Source organism: Periplaneta americana, chromosome 8 (assembly GCF_040183065.1).
Source record: "Periplaneta americana isolate PAMFEO1 chromosome 8, P.americana_PAMFEO1_priV1, whole genome shotgun sequence".
Classification (NCBI taxonomy): Eukaryota; Metazoa; Arthropoda; class Insecta; order Blattodea; family Blattidae; genus Periplaneta; species Periplaneta americana.
The window spans coordinates 52,675,998-52,699,812 of NC_091124.1; the positions used below are offsets into that span (position 1 = coordinate 52,675,998).

Genomic DNA, 23,815 nt, shown 5'->3' on the forward strand with positions numbered 1-23,815 from the left:
GATTAATAGGCAACTTCTCTGACATAAAAGTTGAAACTCGCTTCAAATCGCTGCCTCACAACAGTGACGTCATGACACACTTTGAAATGAACACCCAGTAGTAAGGTTTTGTGCTTTCTTCTAGTTTCGTCTTTCTTGGTGTCTTGGTAGAGGAGTGTGTAGGTAAAGGTGGGGATATATTTGCAATTGATAGTGTTGTGTCGAAAAAAGTGTGTGTGCATTCTGAAATTCAGTTGAGTATTGAGAATGTATTTGTGCATGTGTTTTTGTGTGTGTATATATTTCGTATTGTTCTAGTATGTATATTTAGTTTCTGGCTTTTCGGTTTAGTGTGTAGAATTTCCACCAACTCCAACCACAACTACACCAATATAGGAACAAACATTGAGATTTCACACATTGAACCGAAAAGCCAGGAACTATAATCTTTTCGCTGTAAGAAAAATCCTAATGTAAACAATAGCACGTGACTGAAGTGAGGCCTCATTGGCCACTGTTTGACGCCATAGATTCTCAGTATGTGTTCCCGCCTACTGTTGTACATTCTGTTTCATGTTAAACAATTCCTGTTACTCGTCAAGTAAGCCTAACCTCACTACTATGCATTCGTTTGCTTAGGAAACATTTACTTTATAATTACTGCAATTAAGTTATTTTTAAGTCTTATGTCTTCACAATGGATAGTTGAGGATACAGAAGCCATACTTCAGTACCACGTGCTTACGTGAACAACTACGAGCTCAAGTGACGCCAGTTTGTTACAAGAACAGACTACCTCGGTATTACTGTTGGTATTCATCCGTGTTCATAGTACATAACAAAATATAAAAGTAGCTTTTTTTTACATAGTGTTTTACACATGAGTGAAGTTAAATGTTTCGTTGTATTTAACAACTAGAATTCAATTTTTTATTTTCAAATAATACAAGATTGTGGTTTCCAAATACGAACTATATTTTCCTGCGTCATGTGAGTGTTTCGACTGGGAGCCAGTCACGGGTATGACAGCAACGTAGTTTTGTTTACATTAGGATTTTTCTTTCAGCAAAAACAGTATAAACATACATACTAGAACAAATTAAATATATAGACACACAGAAATAATAATAATAATAATAATAATAATAATAATAATAATAATAATAATGGTGATGATGATGATGATAAATAATAATAATAATAATAATAATAATAATAATAATAATAATCAGTGCATATTTTTATATTAAAGCTGCCACAGTGATATAGTGGCTAGAGTGCTGGAGTTATAATCCTGTGGACTACGGTTCGATCACTGATGATACAAAGAAGACGTCGTGTACTACAAATTGCTTTCCAAGAATGTAACCATAACTGCTGACATTTACTGCCAGCAACGTGTCAGAGGAAGAACAGTTGTTTGTGTAGTCTGAAGTCTGATCAGTGTAATATGTTACTAGTCAGTGGAGGGGAAAGAAACTGGCTACCATACCCCATTATTTCTTGGCTTAGTTGCTTCATGAGTGATGCCTTATTGATGTCACGAGGTTCAAACCTGTCTTCGGACAGTTGACTAAACAACAATAATTCAGATTCCTTGCAGTCACAATTGAAGAAAAACGACTGGGAAGACTGCATCAAGTGCTGCTGTAACACAATAATGCATGCCTACACTTCGCTAACATGACGAAGGCAGCTATCCAGGAGCTTGGTTGAGAGGTGATTCCGCATCCCCCATATTCTCCCAATCCTGCACCCTCAGATTTCCACTTTTTCTGTTCTATATCCAACAATATTCAAGGGAACTACTTTGATAGTGGAGATGCTTGGGTTGTCGATTTGTTTAACTTCAAACCAGCAGATTTCTTCAGATATGGAAACGAAAAACAATCCCTGCATTGACAGAGAGTCATAGATAATGTAGAAGAATATATGACATTAATTTTTGTCTTCTATTCATCTCAAAATAAAAAACTTCTGTCAGAACGATAAAACGCTACAAACTTTTACATCAACTCAATAGAATGCAACACACATTTGATTCTCCAGCATACATAAACATCTGTTTGGGATAACAAACTGAAGACTAAAGGAATTCTGTTTTTATTTTGAATACTTTTCATCTGGACATTATATATTAAATAGAAAGGGGTTTTCTGTTTAAGAATATAATGTAATGTATTGCAATATTTTTCAGGAAACTTCTTCCATAGTAGAGCCACAAACTGCCGTAAGTCAAGCCAGTGTGGAGAGTGTCATGCGAGCAATTAGGCAGAGACTTAAGGCTCGACTTGCCCTGTGCAAGCAGGTTCAGGCTTTGGGTAAGCTTTCATAATTACTATAGTATAATTAAAAATTATCTTGTGAGGCATTCTATATCCGTTTAACAGAAGAAATACTGAAATCAGAAGTAAACACAGAAATAATGAAACAATTGTCTTTAGAGACAATTAATATTAGGTATCCTCCGCAAAACTGGCTTCATTTATACACCGACAGATCCTTGATCTCCAGAGAACAAGGTGCCGGTGCAGGTGTTACGTGCTATCTCTTCTCACTTTATAGATCTCTTGAATATGGAACAACAAGTTTTGATAGAGAAATCATTGCAATAAGTGAAAGTCTCAGGAATCTTCTATGCCACATCAATAAATTTAAGAATGCAGTTATATTGTCAGACTCCAAAGCAGCTATTCTATCAATAGTCTCTAGACACACACCTTCATCTCAAACAGCAGAAATAACTAAAATGCTCTTTCAATTAATATCACTCAATAAAAGAATTGTATTCCAATGGATACCAGCCCATTGTGGAATCCTGGGAAACGAGAATGCGGATGTTTTAGCAAAGACCTGTTACTAAATCTACGTATTACTCTGTGAAAAGATTTATTAAATCTACATACTTAGACTTCAACAAACACAATTTGATAACACAATCTCAAGGGAAAAATGGAACTCTCTGCATCATAATCCACAGTTAATTCCCGATTTACCACAAAATCGTCTGTAGCTGCATTTAGATTAGCAACAGGCCATGATTGTTTGGCCAAACACCTACATAGAATTGGAATATATCAGTCCCCTAACTGCCCATTTTGCAACTTAAACCAAGAAATGGATTCGGAACACCTCAAAATCTGTACTTCAGTGGCTGACCATGATAATATCTTTGAAAAATATTGGAGTGCAAGAGGTCAAATGACTTTATTGTCAAACGCCTGGCATTAGAAAACAACAACATATCCGTTTCTTTTAATTTCTGTATCTTTTAAGTTCGTTCTCTTTTACAGTCCTTACTTAGTCTCTTGTAAAAATATTGTTGTTTTCTAATGTCAGGCGTTTGACCCAACTTAATATGACATAGGAGTTTCAGATTTATTTTCCTCGCAAAGAAAGCTACATTTTAGATTTTTCAAGTCCGAAAAATTCACCACTCCAGGTCACCTTTAAACCTCTGTTACTTGGGTCCAGGGTTAAACACAGAAATCACTAGGCTGCAGAGTTTAAGTGGACACTACACTTGATAACAGACAATTTGACTGTGCTGAATAATGGAGTCTGAGCAAATGTATTTATGTTTTTCAGAGGATTGTGTAGTATCGGTACCTCATGCGCTCCGAAGCAATTTTCCAGCAAAGATAAGTGCCATCTTGTCTTCGTGGCAGCCAATATTATGGGATGATTTCCGAAACGCTTCCCATACACAAGCTCTAGTTCGTGCGCAGGCTGTGAGCCGTGCTGACACTTTTTACAGAGCTATGTTAACCAGAGGAACTGGTAAGTCATTTCCTTTTGTATGGCTAAAATTACATAATGTGTAAACTAGACAACGGTCTTTAATGTTCTAAAAAGTTATGTTTTATGTTCCTAACATTGGCGGTCCAGACATAGATGGGAGGATAATATTAAAATGGTTTTGAGGGAGGTAGGATATGATTATAGAGACTGGATTAATCTTGCACAGGATAGGGACTGATGGCGGGCTTATGTGAGGGCGACAAGAACCTGCGGGTTCCTTAAAAGCCGTTTGTGAGTAAGTATGTAAGTTCCTAACATAGGTTTTTGAGAGAGTTAATGAGGATCTATAAAACACAAGTAGATCCAGAAATTAAATGTAGAAACACCGAAAATTCAAAGAAACACAAAGTTAATTCAAATAAACAAATCATAAGCACTCTCAAAAGTATATAATAAAGTAAAGAAATAACACAATCTATTCTCGTGCTCTTCATGACGCTAATTTCAATCAACATTATCATTAACAAATTTACCACTATTGGCCTCAGTAAATTGTTAGAATTTTTTAAAGTCTCCAACTAAAAAATTATACTGTTTTTCACCAAGTATAAATTTATAGTTTTAAACAAACGTTCTAAATCCGAATCCACAGTGAGCAGCGAAGTTCGGTTTTTGTATGCCAGCTGGGAAGATCATTGTGTTGACCACACATTATCCTCATACTGGTTGGATGATCATTCACCTCTTTTGAGGCATGTGAATGTGGATGTGAATCCAGCAGTCACCTGGACGGCCTTGGTCCCCCATGGACTGTCCCACCACAGACTTTAATTTAAAATATATTATATGGAAGCACGGTGATCTAGTGGCTAGAACACTGGACTTAAGATTCTGTGAATCTGAGTTCGATCCCTGGTGTACATCCTATATTTATAACTTGTAACAAAGTGGTTTTGTCTGGGAACTCCGGTTCCCCTGTAGCATCCCAACAAATCTCATCTCACCTCACCTCACCTCACCTCACCTCACCTCACCTCACCTCACCTCACCTCACCTCACCTCACCTCACCTCACCTCACCTCACCTCACCTCACCTCATCTCACCTCACCTCACCTCACCTCACCTCATCTCATCTCACACCATTGGACAAAAAAAAATTATATGGAAGATGAAATTGTCTTTGTTTGGCGTATTTTATAAATAGTAACCTCGTATTTGTGTGATAAAGTGAACAAATTCCAAATTAGTTGAATATGTATTGTGTATGCTATGGAAGGCAGATTGTCTTTGTTTGACCTATTTTATAATGATAACTTCGTTTTTGTATAAAGAAATGAACAGATTTCATCCTTTAGTTACCACTACACAAACACAGAAAGTACTACAAGTTATTTTTAAAATAGAAAACTTTCGTAAAATTAATATGGTCAGTTTTATGAAACTGTAGTTTGCTTATTAAAATTTAGTTTCTGGGAACTCACTGTGAGATGTTTCATATTTCGTCACTGGTTTGCATTATGCTGCTTTATGAAACTAAATTCCTTTCAAATTAAGTATGAGAGACTCATAAAAATTGCTTTTTGTTAAGTGATGAACATACTAAATACATAATATTGTATAAAGTTGCTTTTCATTGCTATGCTTCCACATTTCTGTTACAGCAAAGCTGATGGCACTGATTGGAGTAAAGTGTGACTACCCACGTACACCTACTGTCTTCTGCCTGCACTTGAATTGGCATGGTGATCATAATGCTGGGAATAATGATGCAATCAGGGTTGGCGCAATGAAATTAATTGAGAATATTTCATATTCATACATGCATATCCATATTACGTAGCTTCATATTATCAGTAGTTGGTCAGAAATTGTTCAGCAGTGCTCCACTTTTCATTGCGAGTCGATTATACTCCAGGGACATGAAGTGACATTATTATTATTATTATTATTATTATTATTATTATTATTATTATTATTATATTTCAGGATATGGAGCGTGAGTTGAATGTGTATTGGATGGAACTCGTTGGTGGTGTTGGATGGGGTAACACCCTATTAGCAGCTCAGCTGTTACGACTCAGAGCTTGTTTGGATGTGTTCCTTGAATCAGCAGGAGCTATAGGAATATCACCACCAGAATTTCCTCGTGAAAAAATATTTTTCCAGCCTGTTAGGTATGTTGTGTGGTAATAGAGTAGAAAGATATGCTATTTTCGTATGAATTGTATGTAGCTTTTGCTTCCATTTTAAACTACAGTTCTAATTGTGGGTTGTTACTTTTTCTAGGGGTAGAAGCCGCAGCAGACCCTATAAATATCTCAAGGTTGCTGGTGGAATATTTACACAGCGCTGAATTTGTTTCCATTTGATTTATGTGCTGTAATTTTTATTTTGAAATATGACATAAATATATGTGATATTTTTTAATATTTGGAACTGTAAAATTTATGTATTCAGAGGTCACAGTGTGGACAAATTGTTTACGTTTCTGTAAAGTTCTACTAATAATGTCATCTATAAAAACAAGTAAATTTCATGGTAAACTGTGAATTGTAATTAATTTTGTAATTAAGGTATTTATATCCCTGAATTACCTGATAGAATGTATAGTATAATATAAAATGATTATGTGTCTCTGACATCATATCTAAAGTACATTCATATTATGTCAAAATAAGAAGAGGAAATGGGAATGAGACATATTATAACAACATGTGATGCACTTTCAAATTTAGATACAATCTCTAAATATTGGAAAGCAAGAAAAAAATGACTTCATTGTCAAATTCAGAGCATTAGATACATACATACATACATAAAAAAAAGGTAAAGGTATCCCCGTAACATGCCATGAAGGCACTTGGGGGGGAAACCCATGCTTTCCATGACCTCGGCACTAGAATGAGGTGGTGTGGTCGGCATTACGCTCTGACCGCCTTTTACCCCTGGGAAAGACCCGGTACTCAATTTTATAGGAGGCTGAGTGAACCTCGGGGCCGTTCTGGAAGTTCGGCAACGAGAAAAAATCCTGTTACCACCTGGGATCGAACCCTGGACCTTCCAGTCCGTAGCCAGCTGCTCTACCAACTGAGCTACCCGGCCGCACATACATACATATTAAGTCAAAACTACATCCATTCTGATGCTAGGTCAGGACCACGTGCATATATATGTATATATATTTTTCGTTATTGGTAACTCTATAGCATCTACTAGATGCTTTATGGTTGTGCTAAAAGATGGAGTTACTTGTCAGCAATGTGACGCTGAAACGTGTGTTCAGGTTACTGCCCAGCAGCAATCCTGAAGTATTTTTATATTTGTGATGATTGGTTAATTAATATTAACCCAGCACACTCACAATCACACTCACATTCATACAAATTTCCAGACTCTAGGGAATTCCTCTTCTTCAAGAAAAATTCACCGAGAGCCGAGCCCGGGAATCGAACACGGGACCTCCTGATCTGGAAGCCAGCATGCTGACCAAAAGACCACGGAGGCAGTCATGCATTATAATATGAAGTAAAGAATTATTACAATTATATCAAATTACATATCAGAGTTACTGTTTACTATTCTAACCAATCTACTTCAAATAATAAATAAATTTTCCAAAGCTGTAATCCTCATTGACTCAAAAGCAGCTATACAAGCTATAGCTAATAATAGTTCACACAAAACTGACAAAACTTCTCAGTGTTGTACCCTGATCCAGCAGCTCCAAAAACTAGGCAAGGAAATAGTTCTGCAATGGGTTCCAGCACACTTCGGCATTGCAGGTAATGAATTGTTGGATCAGCTGGCTAAGAAAGGCTGCACCGTAATACAAAACCAAATTACTAAAAAATAATTTATTTCTGTTAAATTCAATTCCAATACAAACAAAAAATTTTTGAACAGAATAAAGGAATCAGCTAAAGATAAATCATGGTAATCCATTCTCCAAAATTTAAACATCATCCCTCAAGAACCAAGAAATTCAGCAGTGGCAGCCTTCCATCTTCTGACCGGGCTTAATTGTTTGGCAGCTCATTTATACAGAACTGGCATCTCCCTCTCAACTAATTTTGTGTTATGTGGAAAGGACGTAATCATGGATGAGCACCATCTGGAAAATTGCGAAGCTTTGCCTGTTTACTCTCACACCAGGTCAGAGTTACGCTTACATCAGATGAGAGTCATACCTGTAATCATATTAGGTTATTGTTAGTTGCATGTTCACTTTAGCTTCTAGAGCAGGGATGTGGTGCTTGCTAGTAATTCCGAGCCCGAGCTTTTTTAAGCTCTCTCCTTTGACGTGGCACTTTTCTGTTTGAGGCACATTGCCACTACAGCAGCAAGCGAGGGTGTACAGTACAGTACAGTACATACAACGTAGCAGACCATGACAGATCGCAACCGAGATTACAATCATTCCCATGGTCACACCAAACTAGAATCACGCTCACCATCAGACCAAAGTCACACTCACGATCACATCAAGTGAGAAACATGTTCACATCAAGTCACAATCAGGTCAGAATCACTTCATAGTCATCCTATCATAATATCACTGAAAAATATTGTATGTATGTATTTATTTATTCACACTGCAAATGGGTATATACCCGGTGGCAGTGGTAACTAATTACACTCAATAATGACAATTAATAATAAACAACTAATAAAAAACAATAATTAATAATAATAATAATAACAAGGAGCATCCTAAATTAAAATGATGCATGGTCACTTAAAATAACATTTAAAGTAAATCTAATTTGCATCTTAACCCTAAGCTCGAACTAAGACCCACGAGTCTGACAGGTTCATATCTGATGAAAGAGTAATGGAACGGAGAAAAATTCTCTCCGGCGCCGGGATTTGAACCCGGGTTTTCAGCTCTACGTGCTGATGCTTTATCCACTAAGCCACACCGGATACAACTCCGACGCCGGTTAGAATCGTCTCAGATTAAGCTCCAACTCTTGGGTTCCCTCTAGTGGCCGCCCTCTGCACTACGTCATAGATGTCTATGAACGCAGGACCGAAGTCCACACATGTGCTGAGGTGCACTCGATATGAGTGACTAGTTGGCCGGGATCCGACGGAATAAGCGCCGTCTTAAATCTCGAAGTGATTACGCATATCATATATATTATTTTAATGTACCGAAGTACATATGATATTTCCATGCAGATATTCTGCGTCATCATACGATGAAAGAGTAATGGAACGGAGAAAAATTCTCTCCGGCACCGGGATTTGAACCCAACTAGAGGGAACCCAAGAGTTGGAGCTTAATCTGAGACAATTCTAACCGGCGTTGGAGTTGTATCCGGTGTGGCTTAGTGGATAAAGCATCAGCACGTAGATCTGAAAACCCGGGTTCAAATCCCGGCGCCGGAGAGAATTTTTCTCCGTTCCATTACTCTTTCATCGTATGATGACGCAGAATATCTGCATGGAAATATCATATGTACTTCGGTACATTAAAATAATATATATGATATGCGTAAATCACTTCGTGATTTAAGACGGCGCTTATTCCGTCGGATCCCGGCCAACTAGTCACTCATATCGAGTGTACCTCAGCACATGTGTGGACTTCGGTCCTGCGTTCATAGACATCTATGACGTAGTGCAGAGGGCGGCCACTAGAGGGAACCCAAGAGTTGGAGCTTAATCTGAGACGATTCTAACCGGCGTCGGAGTTGTATCCTTTGTGGCTTAGTGGATAAAGCATCAGCACGTAGAGCTGAAAACCCGGGTTCAAATCCCGGCACCGGAGAGAATTTTTCTCCGTTCCATTACTCTTTCATCGTATGATGACTCAGAATATCTGCATGGAAATATCATATGTACTTTGGTACATTAAAATAATATATATGATATGCGTAAATCACTTCGTGATTTAAGACGGTGCTTATTCTGTCGGATCCCGGCCAACTAGTCACTCATATCGAGTGCACCTCAGCACATGTGTGGACTTCGGTCCTGCGTTCATAGACATCTATGACGTAGTGCAGAGGGCAGCCACTAGAGGGAACCCATGAGTTGGAGCTTAATCTGAGACGATTCTAACCGGCGTCGGAGTTGTATCCGGTGTGGCTTAGTGGATAAAGCATCAGCACGTAGAGCTGAAAACCCGGGTTCAAATCCCGGCGCCGGAGAGAATTTTTCTCCGTTCCATTACTCTTTCATCGTATGATCACGCAGAATATCTGCATGGAAATATCATATGTACTTCGGTACATTAAAATAATATATAGGTTCATATCTGCACAAGTACCTTTTGGCACTACACTTATTTCGCTGTCAACTCACTCACTGCACTGATTCTACCTGATTTCACTAACATTTCTAACCATTTCACTGTTTGAATACTTTGCACAGCCACTTCACTGACACCAACACACTTCACTTACACAATAGACTTCACTGACACTACACACTTCACTGACACAACACACTTCCTCCTGATAGAATACTTCAAATAAACAGATATCAATTACACCCTTTAACTAGTGTGTATAATATACTACCGTCTATTAGTAAAGCCCTTAAGCCTATTTTTAAATACATTTTTGGTTATTGGTAAAGCTTTTAGTAAGTCTGCAGGTAAAGCATTCCAGTTCCTGATAGTACGATTGAGAAAAGAAAACTTTCCATTGTCCGTTCTCTGTCTTCTTTCCCTCAATTTATATGAGTGGTCGTTCCTTGAAGAGTAATTTGGCGGCTGCAACCTATTTTTTATTTCGCTCCAGGCAGGCTCACCTCTGTATGTTTTGAACATTGCGCATAATCGAATTCGCGTTCTCTGGTCCGTGAGTGTATCCCATTTTAATGGTGAATTATTACGACAACACTTGAGAGCCCGTTTTTGAATCTTTTCCAGTGTCTTAATATGTTCTAATCTGTAAGGATTCCAACATGCAGCACCATATTCCATTACTGGACGAACTAGTGATTTATATGCAATCTCTTTGGATTTATCAGAGCCTTTCCTTAGTACCCTCATCACAAAGTGTAATGCTCTCCATGCCTTTCCCGCTGTGTCAGTAACGTGTTCCTCCCCAGCCGAGATCGCTGCTAAATGTTGGAGTGCAAGAGGTCAAATGACTTTATTGTCAAATGCCTGGCATTAGAAAACAACAACATAATATCACTGAGGCAGAGTAACTCCACTTCCCAGGTGCCCCAATCTCAGAAGTGGGTTACACATAAGTCATTGCTAGGAGAGACCAGAAATATCGAATGACACCCTGGTGACATTGGGGGGGGGAAGGGGAGAGGAAGTCCATGATAAGTAAGTTAAATGGCATCTTATTGGATAAACTTATTTTTAAAACAATTTTTTTTATAAAACATTAGTCAGGAGCGTGACAACTTATGGAGCATAATTGTAAGTATTAAATTCAAAAGTTAAATCTAAACTAGAATCTACAGAAATGGACTTCCTCAAAAGGTCTGCACAATTTCGAAATTAGATGAAACAAGAAACGAGGAAATTTGGAGAAGGGTGGATTATCAAAATTCTATAATTAACTATATCCATAGTTGCTGTTGTTTACTCAACAAGTGACACCATCAAGGCATCACTCATGAGGCAACTAGGCCAGGAGATAATGGAGTGGGGTGGCTAGTTCCTTTCCCCCCTCCATTGCATACATTGCTACTAGTAACATATTACACTAGACTTCAGAAGTATACAATAATTATTGTTCTTCCTCTGACACATCGTCAAGTGAGATGTAATGCCTGATAATAGATGTATATATCAGCCAGAACTCAATCAGAGGTGATATCTATAGTAAACAATTAAATTGGTATGGTCGTGTTCAGAAGATGGAGAACGACAGATTACCGAGAAAGGTATTAGAAAAGATGTCTACAGGAAGGAGAAAGAGGTGAAGACTACTGGTTACATGGATGGGGGAAATTAGTATGAAGAAATGCAAGAGAAGGGTTTAAAAGGAGGCTGGGAAAATAGAGAAGAGTGGTGAAAGAACATTTGAGCATAGAAAGACTGAAAGCCTAAATATTAGTTATACATAGCTACTATAATTTTTAGAATTAATAAGTGGAAGGTCTTAAAATTTAAAGTTAAACTAATACTACATAGACCTGTTCAGAATTTAACAAACATAGTTTACCTTTAAGACTTGTAGGTGTATGCCATATTAAAAACGCATGACATTCGTTATTACGATAATTTAGATACTAATAACGAGAAATTCCTAAAAATTTGTTTTCCAGTGACAGATATTTCACTTCGATGTCAAAATTCCTAAATTTGATGTTTGAATGAAGTAACAGACTCTATCCATATCTTTTTGCTATTTACTAAACCTAAGTTATATCTAGGTAATTAAGTTTAATATATTCCAAGTAGGCGTAAATAACGTTATTTTACTCTCATATACTAAGTTCATTGATTTTAAGAACTTAGTCCAATTTACCTACAATAGTAGAAAAGGCACTTTAAACTTTTTTTGCTTATAATACCTTAATTTTACAGGAAATAAATCGTAAATCAGTATTACGATAGACAGTTAAGACAGTTTTATGTTTTCGTTTATTTATTTACCTTTTTTCATTTATAATGAGCTACACAGAATTGGTTCTCTTCGGTGAAGAGAACATCTTACTTTTAAACTATTTGTATTTCCCGCCATTCAATGAAGATGGACCCACGTGATCTGTCATAATAAATACAGATACCACAACATTTGTCATTACTGTGGAATTGGAGCTTACCATATAGAGAAAATCCCTTGTTCAGTAGGACCAACTATGCTCATTTAAGAAACTGTGTATTTATTTTATAACTGAAGTTATGTAGTCAAATGAGGCGTAATTACTGTTACTACCGGTACTTTTATTAAAGTACGTTGACGTATCTAATTATGTAAGTATTTTGAATCGTAATACTTATTCCTTCCAAAATTACGTGTGAGGGGATCAAGAGAATAACATAATTTCATATGTTGGTATTACCACATCGAAAAGTAGTCTTATCATGACGTTGGTGAGACTGTCTGTAATGTATTAGTCACCTGTTGCTTGTAATGCGGAGGTAAAGCATGTCTCTGCTTCTGCGGAACGTAACAAATAGCATCTGGCATGCGTTTAATTCACTTTCAGCTGACAGAAATGGACTTGTAATGAAATCAAAACTGAAGGTGAGGTTTAATTTAAAACTGTTTAAGTGCATTTTTTTTGTGACTCATGAAAATACATTTTCGGTGTTCTGTCTTAAAAGTAGGTGTGGCTGTAGGAATAATTCTGTTTCTTTTAATTCTGCAGGTGTTGACGGCAAATATAGGAACTCTTTTAGATCTTTATGGTGTTGAAAAAGGATTGGAGCACTTTCGTAGTACAGCAGATCTCAACTTCGAACATTTCAAATATTACCTTCAAAAAGAGGTAATGTACTAAGTATTGCCCATATATGAATGAAACTATACATAAGGCTATAATCATCGACGGCTTTATTGTAGTGCGGCACCTACATTAAATAAAGAGTGAAGTATTGATTGTGCCATTAATTGTATTAGGGTTTCTAGTGCGTATAATATAATAAAATAAACTGGGATGCTTCAACCCTTAGAAACACAGCCATATTTTTTCCCCCTTCTGTTTATTGTAACAATAGATACATTACTAATATTGTAATAATTATAATACTCTGAAATGGAATAAAAATATCAGATTTTTTATCCTAAAGAACTGGGACGCAATGGTGTTTCATTCTTTATTGTATCTGCATCACTGGATTCAGATACCGGTACCTTCGGTGGATGGTCCAAAAGGTGAAGTAGGATATGTTTATGTAATTTCACATGTTTATTATCAATCTTCCTTCATATATGACTAGTAAGCCTACTCATAAATGATTTCGTTACTGACGTGTCTTTCAGCCAACTCCTTACTAAGTAATTTTATTATTTGTCTAAAACAGTGAAACGATTTTTTTTACAGGTTTTCTCATCTCTTCCTGACACAACTTTGTCTCTGAGTGCGCTGAGAGAATTAGAAGAAAAGATAGATGAAGTGTGCTGGCTTGTTTGTCGCAAACGTTATTTGGAACAGAGAGAGAAGCCCGTCTTCAAAGATCATTGTGTATATAAGTTATTCCGTATCTTCTGTCTTCTTGCTGAATTAGTGCCAGACGATTCTAATGATGTACAAGACTGTTTCCAGGTAAGCTGATGTAAAACTGTAGCCTGTTATGATGGGTTATTTATTTATTTTTCTTTAAAAATTGTCATATTTCATGATTTTTCAAACACTAAAATTACTGATAAGTTGCGGAAAACACAGTTTAAATTTCTAAAACCAACTGAATGAAATATTACAAATTTCACATTTCAAAAATCGCTAAAAGTGGATAATTTCTATAAAAAAAACCCGGCAAAATAACTTACTTTTTACAAGCGTAGCACAATTATATTTCCTTTTCCAATTTTCACACCAATAAATATATATGCAAAGCAAACTAAAAGCCTGAACAAACCAAACCTAACTTGTCACTGATCCTCGATCCTAGACTTTATGAAAACTCGCTTTGTATCTACCTACATATTTACAAAAAATCATATATGCAAGGCATACTAAAAGCCTGAACTAAGCAAACCTAACCTGTCACTGATTAACGACTTTGCGAAAACTCGCTTATTCCAGTTCCACAGTTTGCATTTAAAGACATTTATTGGATAATACTTAACAAAAAAAGATTGCAGTTCTTCAATATTTAACATTAATATTTGAAATTCCCAAAACAGTCATTGACATCTGTGGCATAAATCACGCACTTTTAACTGGATCCTGCTTCCTCCACTATCATCAACCAAAAGATCCATTGATCTAACTCGCGGAATATAATCAAATTTACAAACTGGCGGGAAATACACTATCACACATTACGAAAAAAAAACATTGCCACAGTAACTTAACTTCACAATTTTAGAAGCATACAGACCTCTGGTCACCGAAGAGCTGTATTCCACTATGAAACATGGGGAGGGAAAAATAAAATGAACACAGATAAAACTTTTTATTATTTAACCATCACTTTTTAATTGTAAGCATATATGCTCGAACCAACATTATGAGTAACTTCGAAAATATGATTTTTATATTTTATCAGCATTATCATGACAGGTAACATAATTACCAAATTGATTTATAAATATATGTTAATATATTTGTTATGTTGTCAGAAGTGTCACATAAAATTATTTTTATATTAACATTAAATTTAGACTGAGTGCCATGCTGTAGCCGCATGATTCTAGGCATCATGTGTTGAACTAAAAATATGTAATAAGCACTGATTTGAATCATTGGGAAAAGAATTTTTCAAATGAAATTTCGGCCAGTGTATGGGACCAGTGTGAACCTAGCATCGTGAAAAATTAGTAGCAAATGTTGGTTTCGTATGCAAGACAAACCAAAAGCCTGGGATTGGGAAAAGATCATCGTTGTGCTAACCACATATCATCCCTGTACTAGTTTAATGATCGTTTATCTCTGCTGAGGCATGTGGATATAAGGCTAGCAGTGAGCTGGTTGGCCTTAGTCCTCCATAGACAATTGCACTACGAATGGAATTCAGATGAATTATAATTTACCGGTAATACAATTTTGTAACCTTTTACATACAGCAAATTGGTAAAAGAATCTTTAGTCAATACAGGCCTACAGGTGTTCGTAATTTAATGTGCAACATTTTGAGGACATATTTATTGCCTAATTCTACATTGATTTAACTAATATACATAGTAAAATTTCTAATAATTTACGAGATACACAAGTCTAAAGTTGGAAATTTTTACGATGATTTCTCTGAAAGTACATGTTAGAATAGGACAGTAATATCAGAAGACACATAAAGTGTCTGTACTTTATTATGAAATTAACAAAGCTCTGCAAAAATCTATCTCTATTCTGAGATTGTACGACATGAACAAAGTACAAATAATAACAGAAGAGCAAATCTTCAGAAGTTTCCAATAACTTGTTATAATCTTAAACAAAAGCACTAAAAAATAAAACATGTAGTGAATGTTTGTGTGATCAGTAATTGGAATTGGAGTCATCCATTTTTCTTCTGGCTTTTCAGTCGTAATTTCCAAGCTGTGTTAGACTACCAACTTGGTTCTTGGATAAGTACGAATTTTGCTCTTGAGAACTGTGTTATCTATTGTACATTATGAAATTAAACACTGTATTAAGTTTTATGAAGAATGAAAGATATCTGAATTACTCCTATAATATTATGTTAGATGATGATAGATAGATAGATAGATAGACAGACAGACAGACAGCTTTATTGATATTGTTCACAAAAGTACAAAACTTAATAATTTAACAAAAGATCTATATACAAATGTAGTTCTACATAATAAATATACAATTTCCTAAACTAATTAATCTATCGCAAATCTCAATAATTTATTGGTTCAAACTTGCACTTACGTCTTGTTTTAGTGCATGTTTAAACCAATCGTGATAACCCTTAAGACTTTAAACCTTAATTATTTGCTCCTTTTCAAAAATCTAATTGTAATATTTAGGTCTTATTTTACATAATAATTTATTATTCCAATTAGATGATCAGATGTCGACATACTGTAAGTCATGAACCTGAAATAGCTGAATCGGTACATTCCATATGTAGGTTAATCTTTCTTTCTTACAATATTTTCATATCAGCAGAAACGTTTGCGTAACTTCTACGAAGACTACCGCATGCCTGCTTAAAAACAAGCTTGACAAATTGCTTACATAATCAACCTCAATTTAGTTGATGATGATGATGATGATGATGATGATGATGATGATGATGATGATGATGAGGACGAGGACGACGACGAGGACGACGACGACGACGATATTTGCAATAATATGGTTTTATAATATTGTAGTATAGGTTTTATAGCCACTAACACGTTAGAATTGACAAAGAGTCCTTCTCTATGCTATGTTTGTTTACTGTATTTGGTTTACATTTTATCAATAGATTAAATCCATTTGTCTCTTGAGTACTACTGTTAAACACATATATGTAAATAATTCATGTACTTTACTCTTATCAGTTAAGATCCATATTTATCAGGAAAAGATGGTTAGCTTCTGATATTATGACACTAATAGCAGTAATAATAGTTGTGTTACTATAAAGTGGTTTTTTGAGTTGCCACTTGATAAAGCTCACTTATCTACCAGACAAGAACTAGTTCTGTTTGATGTAATGCTTTTATCAGCTGTGACTGACCTCAATTAAGAAATTGCTGATTGAAGTTAGAAAGATGTACTGTATTTACTTACAAAATTGTTCAGATTGTTAAAATTAGTTGCAATTTTGAACATCAAATTTTTATTTGTGAGATAATATATTGAATAAGTAATCTTTATGGAGAAGGAATACATTTTTATAGGTATTATCAGTACCCATTTCATTCACAACAATTTAGTTGATCCCACTGGATTTATTATTTCAGTGAAGAAGCGGTTTTTATCCATTAATGGAGTTTGGAAATCTGCTTCAGATGGTTGGATCCATATTTTCCTTAGAGAGACAAACTCAGAAAGATAAATTAATTTAATACTTACTATATTTTTTGCCAGATTGACAAAGAGAAAAATTAATTAATCATATTTTCTTTAACTTTTGAGTTGTTTCGAATCTCAAAGCTACTGTCATCATCATCATCATCATCGTCCTTGCAGGTATTAATTAGGCCTAGTGGCCTGTTACGGCCTCCATCCATCTTTTCAGGGGGCGTCCCAAAGATCGTCTTCCATGTGGTATATAGCGGAGAATTTGTCTTGGGAGTCTGGAACGGTCCATTCTATTGACATGGTTAAGCCATTTTTGTCTATAGTGGTTGAGATGTTCATAAATAGGTGTAATTTTCAATTCTTTTGTAATTACTTCATTCCTTTTGTGGTCAAGCAAGCTGTAGCCGGCAGTCCTCCTTAGAAATCTCATTTCTGCAGTTGTTAGGCGTTGAACATCTGAGTTTCGGACAGTCCAGGCCTCACTACCATACATGAGGACAGGTCTTGCTAGAACTTTATATACTTTTAACCTGGTATGTTTTTGGGGTTTCGTGGTTGTGAAAACCTGGTTGATGGTTCTTAAGGCTCCATTAAAATGTTGAATATTTTCAGATATATCAGTAACAGGTAAATATGTCAAATAACCTAAATATTTAAATGAGTTTACCTGTTCTAACATATGGGTTCCAATGCAAATTTTACTCCTAACTTGCTATTTACCTTGGAACGCCATAATTTTTGTTTTGTTTGGGGAAATTTTCATATTGAAATTTTGTGCTATTATATTCAGGTGATGTATTGAGTATTGCAGCTCGTCTTCATTTGTAGCAAAAAGAACCTGATCGTCTATATATAATGTCTCTAGAGTACAATTTCGGAAGAGCGGGTAAAGCTACTGTACTGATATAAATTCTATGCAATACAGTAAATGAAACGAAATACAGTTTGTACTCTGTGTCACTTGCTAAAATATAGTAGTAATAATAGTACAGTGCTTGACATATACAACTCTCTGATATTATAATTAATCATAGCACGCTTGTTTAGTGCGAATGTTTGCCAACTCGTTCCTTGGATTTAAATGTTTGTAATTTTTATCTGTCATCATCTTCATCATCATCATCGTCATTATGTCCTACATCTCCCACTGGAGCAAAGGGCCTCAACAAACTTTTGCCACCATCTTCTATTTTGAGTGATATTGGCAATTTCGCGCCATGCCCCTGCCTTCCGTATTTCCTCTTCTACTGTTCTTCTCCAGATAACTTTTGGTCTTCCTCTCTTTCTGTTGCCTCGTGGGTTCCATCTTAAAGCTTCTTTCTCAATAGAATTTTCTTTTCAGAGTATGGCCAATCCATCCCCATTTCCTTCCTTTTATTTGTAGATTTATTTGCTCTTCTTGTATTCTTTCCCATAACTCTTTATTTGAAATTGTGTTTGTCAACCAGATATTTAGGATCCTTCTAAAGCAGCTATTTATAAAGACTTCTAGAGATTTCTACAGATTACTTTCTATGTTTCACAGCCATATAGAAGAATGCTTTCACATTACTCTGAAATATTCTGATTTTCGTTCTTAGGAAAATATCGTGGGGATTTTTTATCTGTGAGGGGAATTTAAAACGGTAAGTTTATGTGAACAATCCACTCTTGAAGAGCTGGAGAATGAACTCAGGCCAGTGCTCAGTGAAATTATAACTAGAGAATTGCAGAAGGTGTTTCTTGTACGCAGATGTCAACCTTCGTGGATGCAAGAATCACAGTGTAGTAAGTAATAACAGTACCTAATACAGTAAAATCCCTCGCATTTAGCACCCAAATAACCGCCAATACCAAAACAACGGCACTTTTGGCTAGGTCAAAATAAAAGTTAGTCATGCGAAAGGGAAGAGTTGGACGAAGATGTGAGTGGTTTTAGTGGATCGCACATGTCACATATTTTTAACTCTTTACATTGTTCACGCATGAAAACAGACAGAAAACCCCATTATGGCCCTAGAGTAGATTGTGTAGCATCGGTAAGCTGTCACTTGGACCTTGCAAACAATGCACAGAGAGGATAGCTGTAAATTTACCACTTGAACTCACTCACTTCGAAGGAATGTTGGATGAGACTAAATAGGAAAGTATGAAATTCTCTGTTACACTGTAGCATGTAAAAGTTTCATTAGAGTGATAGGTAATATAATAAACAAGCAGACATTAGAGATATGTTAAAGAGGTTCAAATCATCGAGTGCTACTTCACCATTGGCTACACTGCTCTTCACGTCACATGGCCGCCTAAGGTTACAAAAACTTTTAGTATTTTTTTACGCTATTATGTATTACAATAATAATTATGAACTGATGAACGTACATTACCGTATTCAGTACTAAAAATAAACATTGTACGTATTTCAAAACTTTATTTTTAAATATCTATACGAAAATTACTAAATTTCAACATGAAAAAAAATGTTTGTGCAGTACAATATGTGCTTATTATAACCTATAAACTTATTTTCCAATTATCCAGCACTGATTTTGTCCCACAGTTGCCGAATACGTGGAATTCTACTGTAAATGTATAGTAATAATAATGGCAAGCTTCAAGATTTAAGCTATTGAATCTGTTGTGCCGTCAAGAAAATAAGCAGCTGGATAGGCCTATTACAGTTAAATATTTTCATTTCAGGTCCTCCTGCATATTTCAGAAGTCAGTACTGTGGCTTCCCAGTTATCTACGGCATTAGGAATGGCAGAAAATGACACTTCCCTCTCAGGACTCGAATCTTTAGCTGGCATGGCATCTGCATTTCGTTTCTCTACATTTCTTGCTCTCCTGGAAACTAAGTGTACTGGAGGAGTGCTGGATGGTAGCAGTGTGGAGCAGGACGGCATTGAGGAAGCAGTCACAGACCTGTACCACACTTATCTTTACGATGTGATCAAGAAAGGCCCTTTGCTTAAGCGGGGATACTTGCTTCCAACACTGCGGGAGTATTGGTTTGTCCTGCAGCCCACGGAACTGACTTACTACAAAGCACAAGATGAACGAGAGCAGAGTGGGTCCATTGTGCTAAATGCACATTGCCGGGTGGATGCGTGCCCAAGTACCGGACGTGATAAGGTAAATTTACTTCTAAGGGTCATTCTTCAGAAAATGTGCATTTTCCGAAATTTACAATTAGGATAAAAATGATTTTTTGTGTTTTTCTTTTTTGCCTTAGTCCTTACTAAATGTATTGAACTACATTATTTATCTAGATCAACATTTGGTATTGTAGAATGAAACTGGCATGATGAATATATTGAAGGAGGGATAGGATATCTATGCCCTATGTCGATGTAGATTTTGTTATTTTGACAGTGAAAAATTAGAGAAGGGAAAACAATTATGGATAAGAAATTACTCAAATTTAAATGTAATTTTTTTTAAGTTCGGGGGGAGGGGGTGTTCAAACCCGGTAACCCTCTTTGCGTAAGCCACTGACTCTCTCTACTTTTATACTACAAATACAGCTTTGCCATCTCTGGGATTAAAATCTGGGTCTGTAGTTCAAACCCGGTAGCCATATTGATACAGATGCAAACATATTTTACATATGAATGCTTTCATGTGTTGAAATGGATTTTTTAGAGTCCGAAATACCATTGGCATTGGCAGAGCAATTAATATTTGAAGAGAAAAATTCGCTCCGGCGCCGGGGATCGAACCCGGATCCTTGGTTCTATGTACCAAGCGTTCTGACCACTGAGCTAGGCCAAATTCAATCCACAGCACCGGATCGAACTCTCCTCCTTCAATGTTTCCCTTTTGGCTTGACCCCAAGTTAGACAATTGTCAATATTACAGATATTATTCTGTAGGACAAATATTAATTGTTGTTGTTGTTGTCTAGTACCTTGCATCTGGCAATGAAGCCATTAGCAGTCGTGCTTTCCAATACTTTTGAACCAAATATTAATTGTCAATTAATAAAATCTTTAATATTGGTAGAGCAGCCAAAAATAAAATATTTCTTGACTGACGACATAGAATCTGAAGTTGATGACGAATTTTAAGCTTGAGATATCCCAAATTGTCTTTACAAATACACATTATTATCCTAATATGTCATAGAAAGTACAAAATTTACCGTAAGTTACGTAAATAAAACGTCAAATTTTTAAAACTATACTGATAATATAGTAAATTCATTATGGTCTATATTATTATTTAATATCAGTTATTATAATACACCGTGTTCCGCTTATAAGTATAACAAAAGAAATAGCTATAACTTCTGAATTAATATAAGTATATAGTTGAAACCAACTGCTACAAAGAATGAAAACTGGGAATTTTTGTTACCTTATGTTCCATAAACCTCAACATGGCTTCCATTGGTGGCACGGGAAATATCCAACCGGTATTCAACCTCGACCCAAGTGTTATGAAGCATCTGTGGTGTAACATTGTTGACAGCAGCATAAATTCTTTCTTGTAAGTCTGCCAAATCACGTACTGGCGTCCTGTAGACCTGGTCCTTAACAAACCCCCACAGGAAAAAATCAGGTGGTGTTAGATCTGGTGATCTGGCAGGCCATGTGATGTACGGTGATCCTCTTCCGATCCATCTTGCAGGGAATTGTTCGTCTAAGAATGTGCGAACCATGTTGGCAAAGTGTGGTGGAGCCCCATCTTGCTGGAAAATTGCTCCATCTGGGAGTTGTGGCACAGCATACAGTTGCAACATATCCAGGTACGTGTTTGCAGTGACTGTCTTTTCAGCAAAGAAATAGGGACCAATGATTCTGTCACGCATGATCCCACACCAAACATTCCATTTAGGGGAATCCCGTTGGTGTTCAATTACGACACTTGGATTTTCCGACCCCCAGATGCGACAATTGTGTCGGTTTACTTTTCCACTGACGTGGAAGGTTGCCTCATCTGAGAAACAGACTCGAGTTAGAAATGTGCAAGATGGGGCTCCACCACACTTTGCCAACATGGTTCGCACATTCTTAGACGAACAATTCCCTGCAAGATGGATCGGAAGAGGATCACCGTACATCACATGGCCTGCCAGATCACCAGATCTAACACCACCTGATTTTTTCCTGTGGGGGTTTGTTAAGGACCAGGTCTACAGGACGCCAGTACGTGATTTGGCAGACTTACAAGAAAGAATTTATGCTGCTGTCAACAATGTTACACCACAGATGCTTCATAACACTTGGGTCGAGGTTGAATACCGGTTGGATATTTCCCGTGCCACCAATGGAAGCCATGTTGAGGTTTATGGAACATAAGGTAACAAAAATTCCCAGTTTTCATTCTTTGTAGCAGTTGGTTTCAACTATATACTTGTATTAATTCAGAAGTTATAGCTATTTCTTTTGTTATACTTATAAGCGGAACACGGTGTATAATATAATATAATATAGATATTATCTAGTTTATGAAACAGTAATGCAGTAGCGCCACATATCGGTATTTGTTCGAATCAGTACTAACAGCCAGGTAACTACAGGCCGAGGCACAGTTACCAGTTGAAGCACAGATAACTGTAAAGAAGATGATAACTGTTGTTTCGAAAAACTCCTTTTAAACGCATGAGCATGTTAAATCGTAGATAGCTTTGTATGTACAGGTAACTGTCTTTCCAGAGGTTGCTTATCTGCTATCTAAGTAAATTCATTATTTTCTTGAATATTTTATATTTTTCACTGTTTATATTCATGGAGTCCCTCAGTGTAAAATTCTCCGGAGGTAAAATAGTCCCTCAATCGGATCTCCGGGTAGGGACTGCACTTTGAGATGCCAAGAATCGTATTAAAGTACTTATTTGAATTTCTTTTTAAACATCTACTATCTAATAGTCAGAGCTTATTATAACTGTCAATTGAGCTACCAAGGAGGCATACTGAGCTTGAGTAATACGACAGTAAACAACATAACTTATGAGAAAACAAGATTTGAATTCTTTTTGTGTCGTCATTTCAAGATGTGGTGGTTAATTTAGATTATTATGTGACAGGTACAGAAATTCATACTGCACACAGGAGAGCGCACTTTTGAGTTAGCTGCTCTTGATCACTGCAGTCGACTGCAGTGGCTGTCTGCTTTGCAGACTGCTGTTTCTCATAGTTCTGGGACTGGGTACCAGCGTTTGCTTGCTCGTCGCCGTCAGCAGCAGCGTGATGTAGCAGAAACAAATCGTCGTAGTGAAGAAATTCGTCGTCACAGTAGCCATTTGCTAGATATGGAGCAAACACGTGCGCAGTTACAAGCTGAAAAAATGGTGAGTTGCATGTGTACAGATAAAGATACGTATATTTTATTCACCATAAAACAAATACAAGTTTTGGCTTCGTCAGACATTTCTTTGAATATTAGAACTTGTATAAACCTAAATTTTACAATTTCTGAGGACTACATAAATAATTAAGGGCTATTATTAAAGTGGCAAGGACAAAATATATGAAAATTAATTTGAAGGGAAACTGATCAAAATGTGTATTCTCCGTCATAGGAAAAAAAAATTAAGGGTGATTTTTTATTTTATACTATTTT

The 23,815-nt window shown here is 36.3% G+C and overlaps 2 protein-coding genes across 6 annotated transcripts in view; both read left to right on the forward strand.

The window, feature by feature from the left end:
• thoc5 (THO complex 5) overlaps positions 1 to 6,271 on the forward strand; it is a 29,061-nt gene extending 22,790 nt beyond the window's left edge. For both annotated transcript variants that reach the window (XM_069832889.1, XM_069832888.1), the window contains exons 10-14: positions 2,177 to 2,300; positions 3,568 to 3,759; positions 5,383 to 5,498; positions 5,708 to 5,895; positions 6,008 to 6,271. In XM_069832889.1, coding sequence (XP_069688990.1) covers positions 2,177 to 2,300; positions 3,568 to 3,759; positions 5,383 to 5,498; positions 5,708 to 5,895; positions 6,008 to 6,074 — 687 coding nt within the window. In that variant the 3' untranslated portion in view covers positions 6,075 to 6,271. The remainder of the gene's footprint in view (positions 1 to 2,176; positions 2,301 to 3,567; positions 3,760 to 5,382; positions 5,499 to 5,707; positions 5,896 to 6,007) is intronic.
• Positions 6,272 to 12,733: 6,462 nt separating this feature from the next.
• The window catches only part of LOC138704725 (differentially expressed in FDCP 6 homolog), a 32,503-nt gene continuing 21,421 nt past the window's right edge, over positions 12,734 to 23,815 (forward strand). For all 4 annotated transcript variants that reach the window (XM_069832890.1, XM_069832892.1, XM_069832893.1 and 1 more), the window contains exons 1-5: positions 12,734 to 12,888; positions 13,013 to 13,132; positions 13,688 to 13,909; positions 19,949 to 20,383; positions 23,280 to 23,543. In XM_069832890.1, coding sequence (XP_069688991.1) covers positions 12,790 to 12,888; positions 13,013 to 13,132; positions 13,688 to 13,909; positions 19,949 to 20,383; positions 23,280 to 23,543 — 1,140 coding nt within the window. In that variant the 5' untranslated portion in view covers positions 12,734 to 12,789. The remainder of the gene's footprint in view (positions 12,889 to 13,012; positions 13,133 to 13,687; positions 13,910 to 19,948; positions 20,384 to 23,279; positions 23,544 to 23,815) is intronic.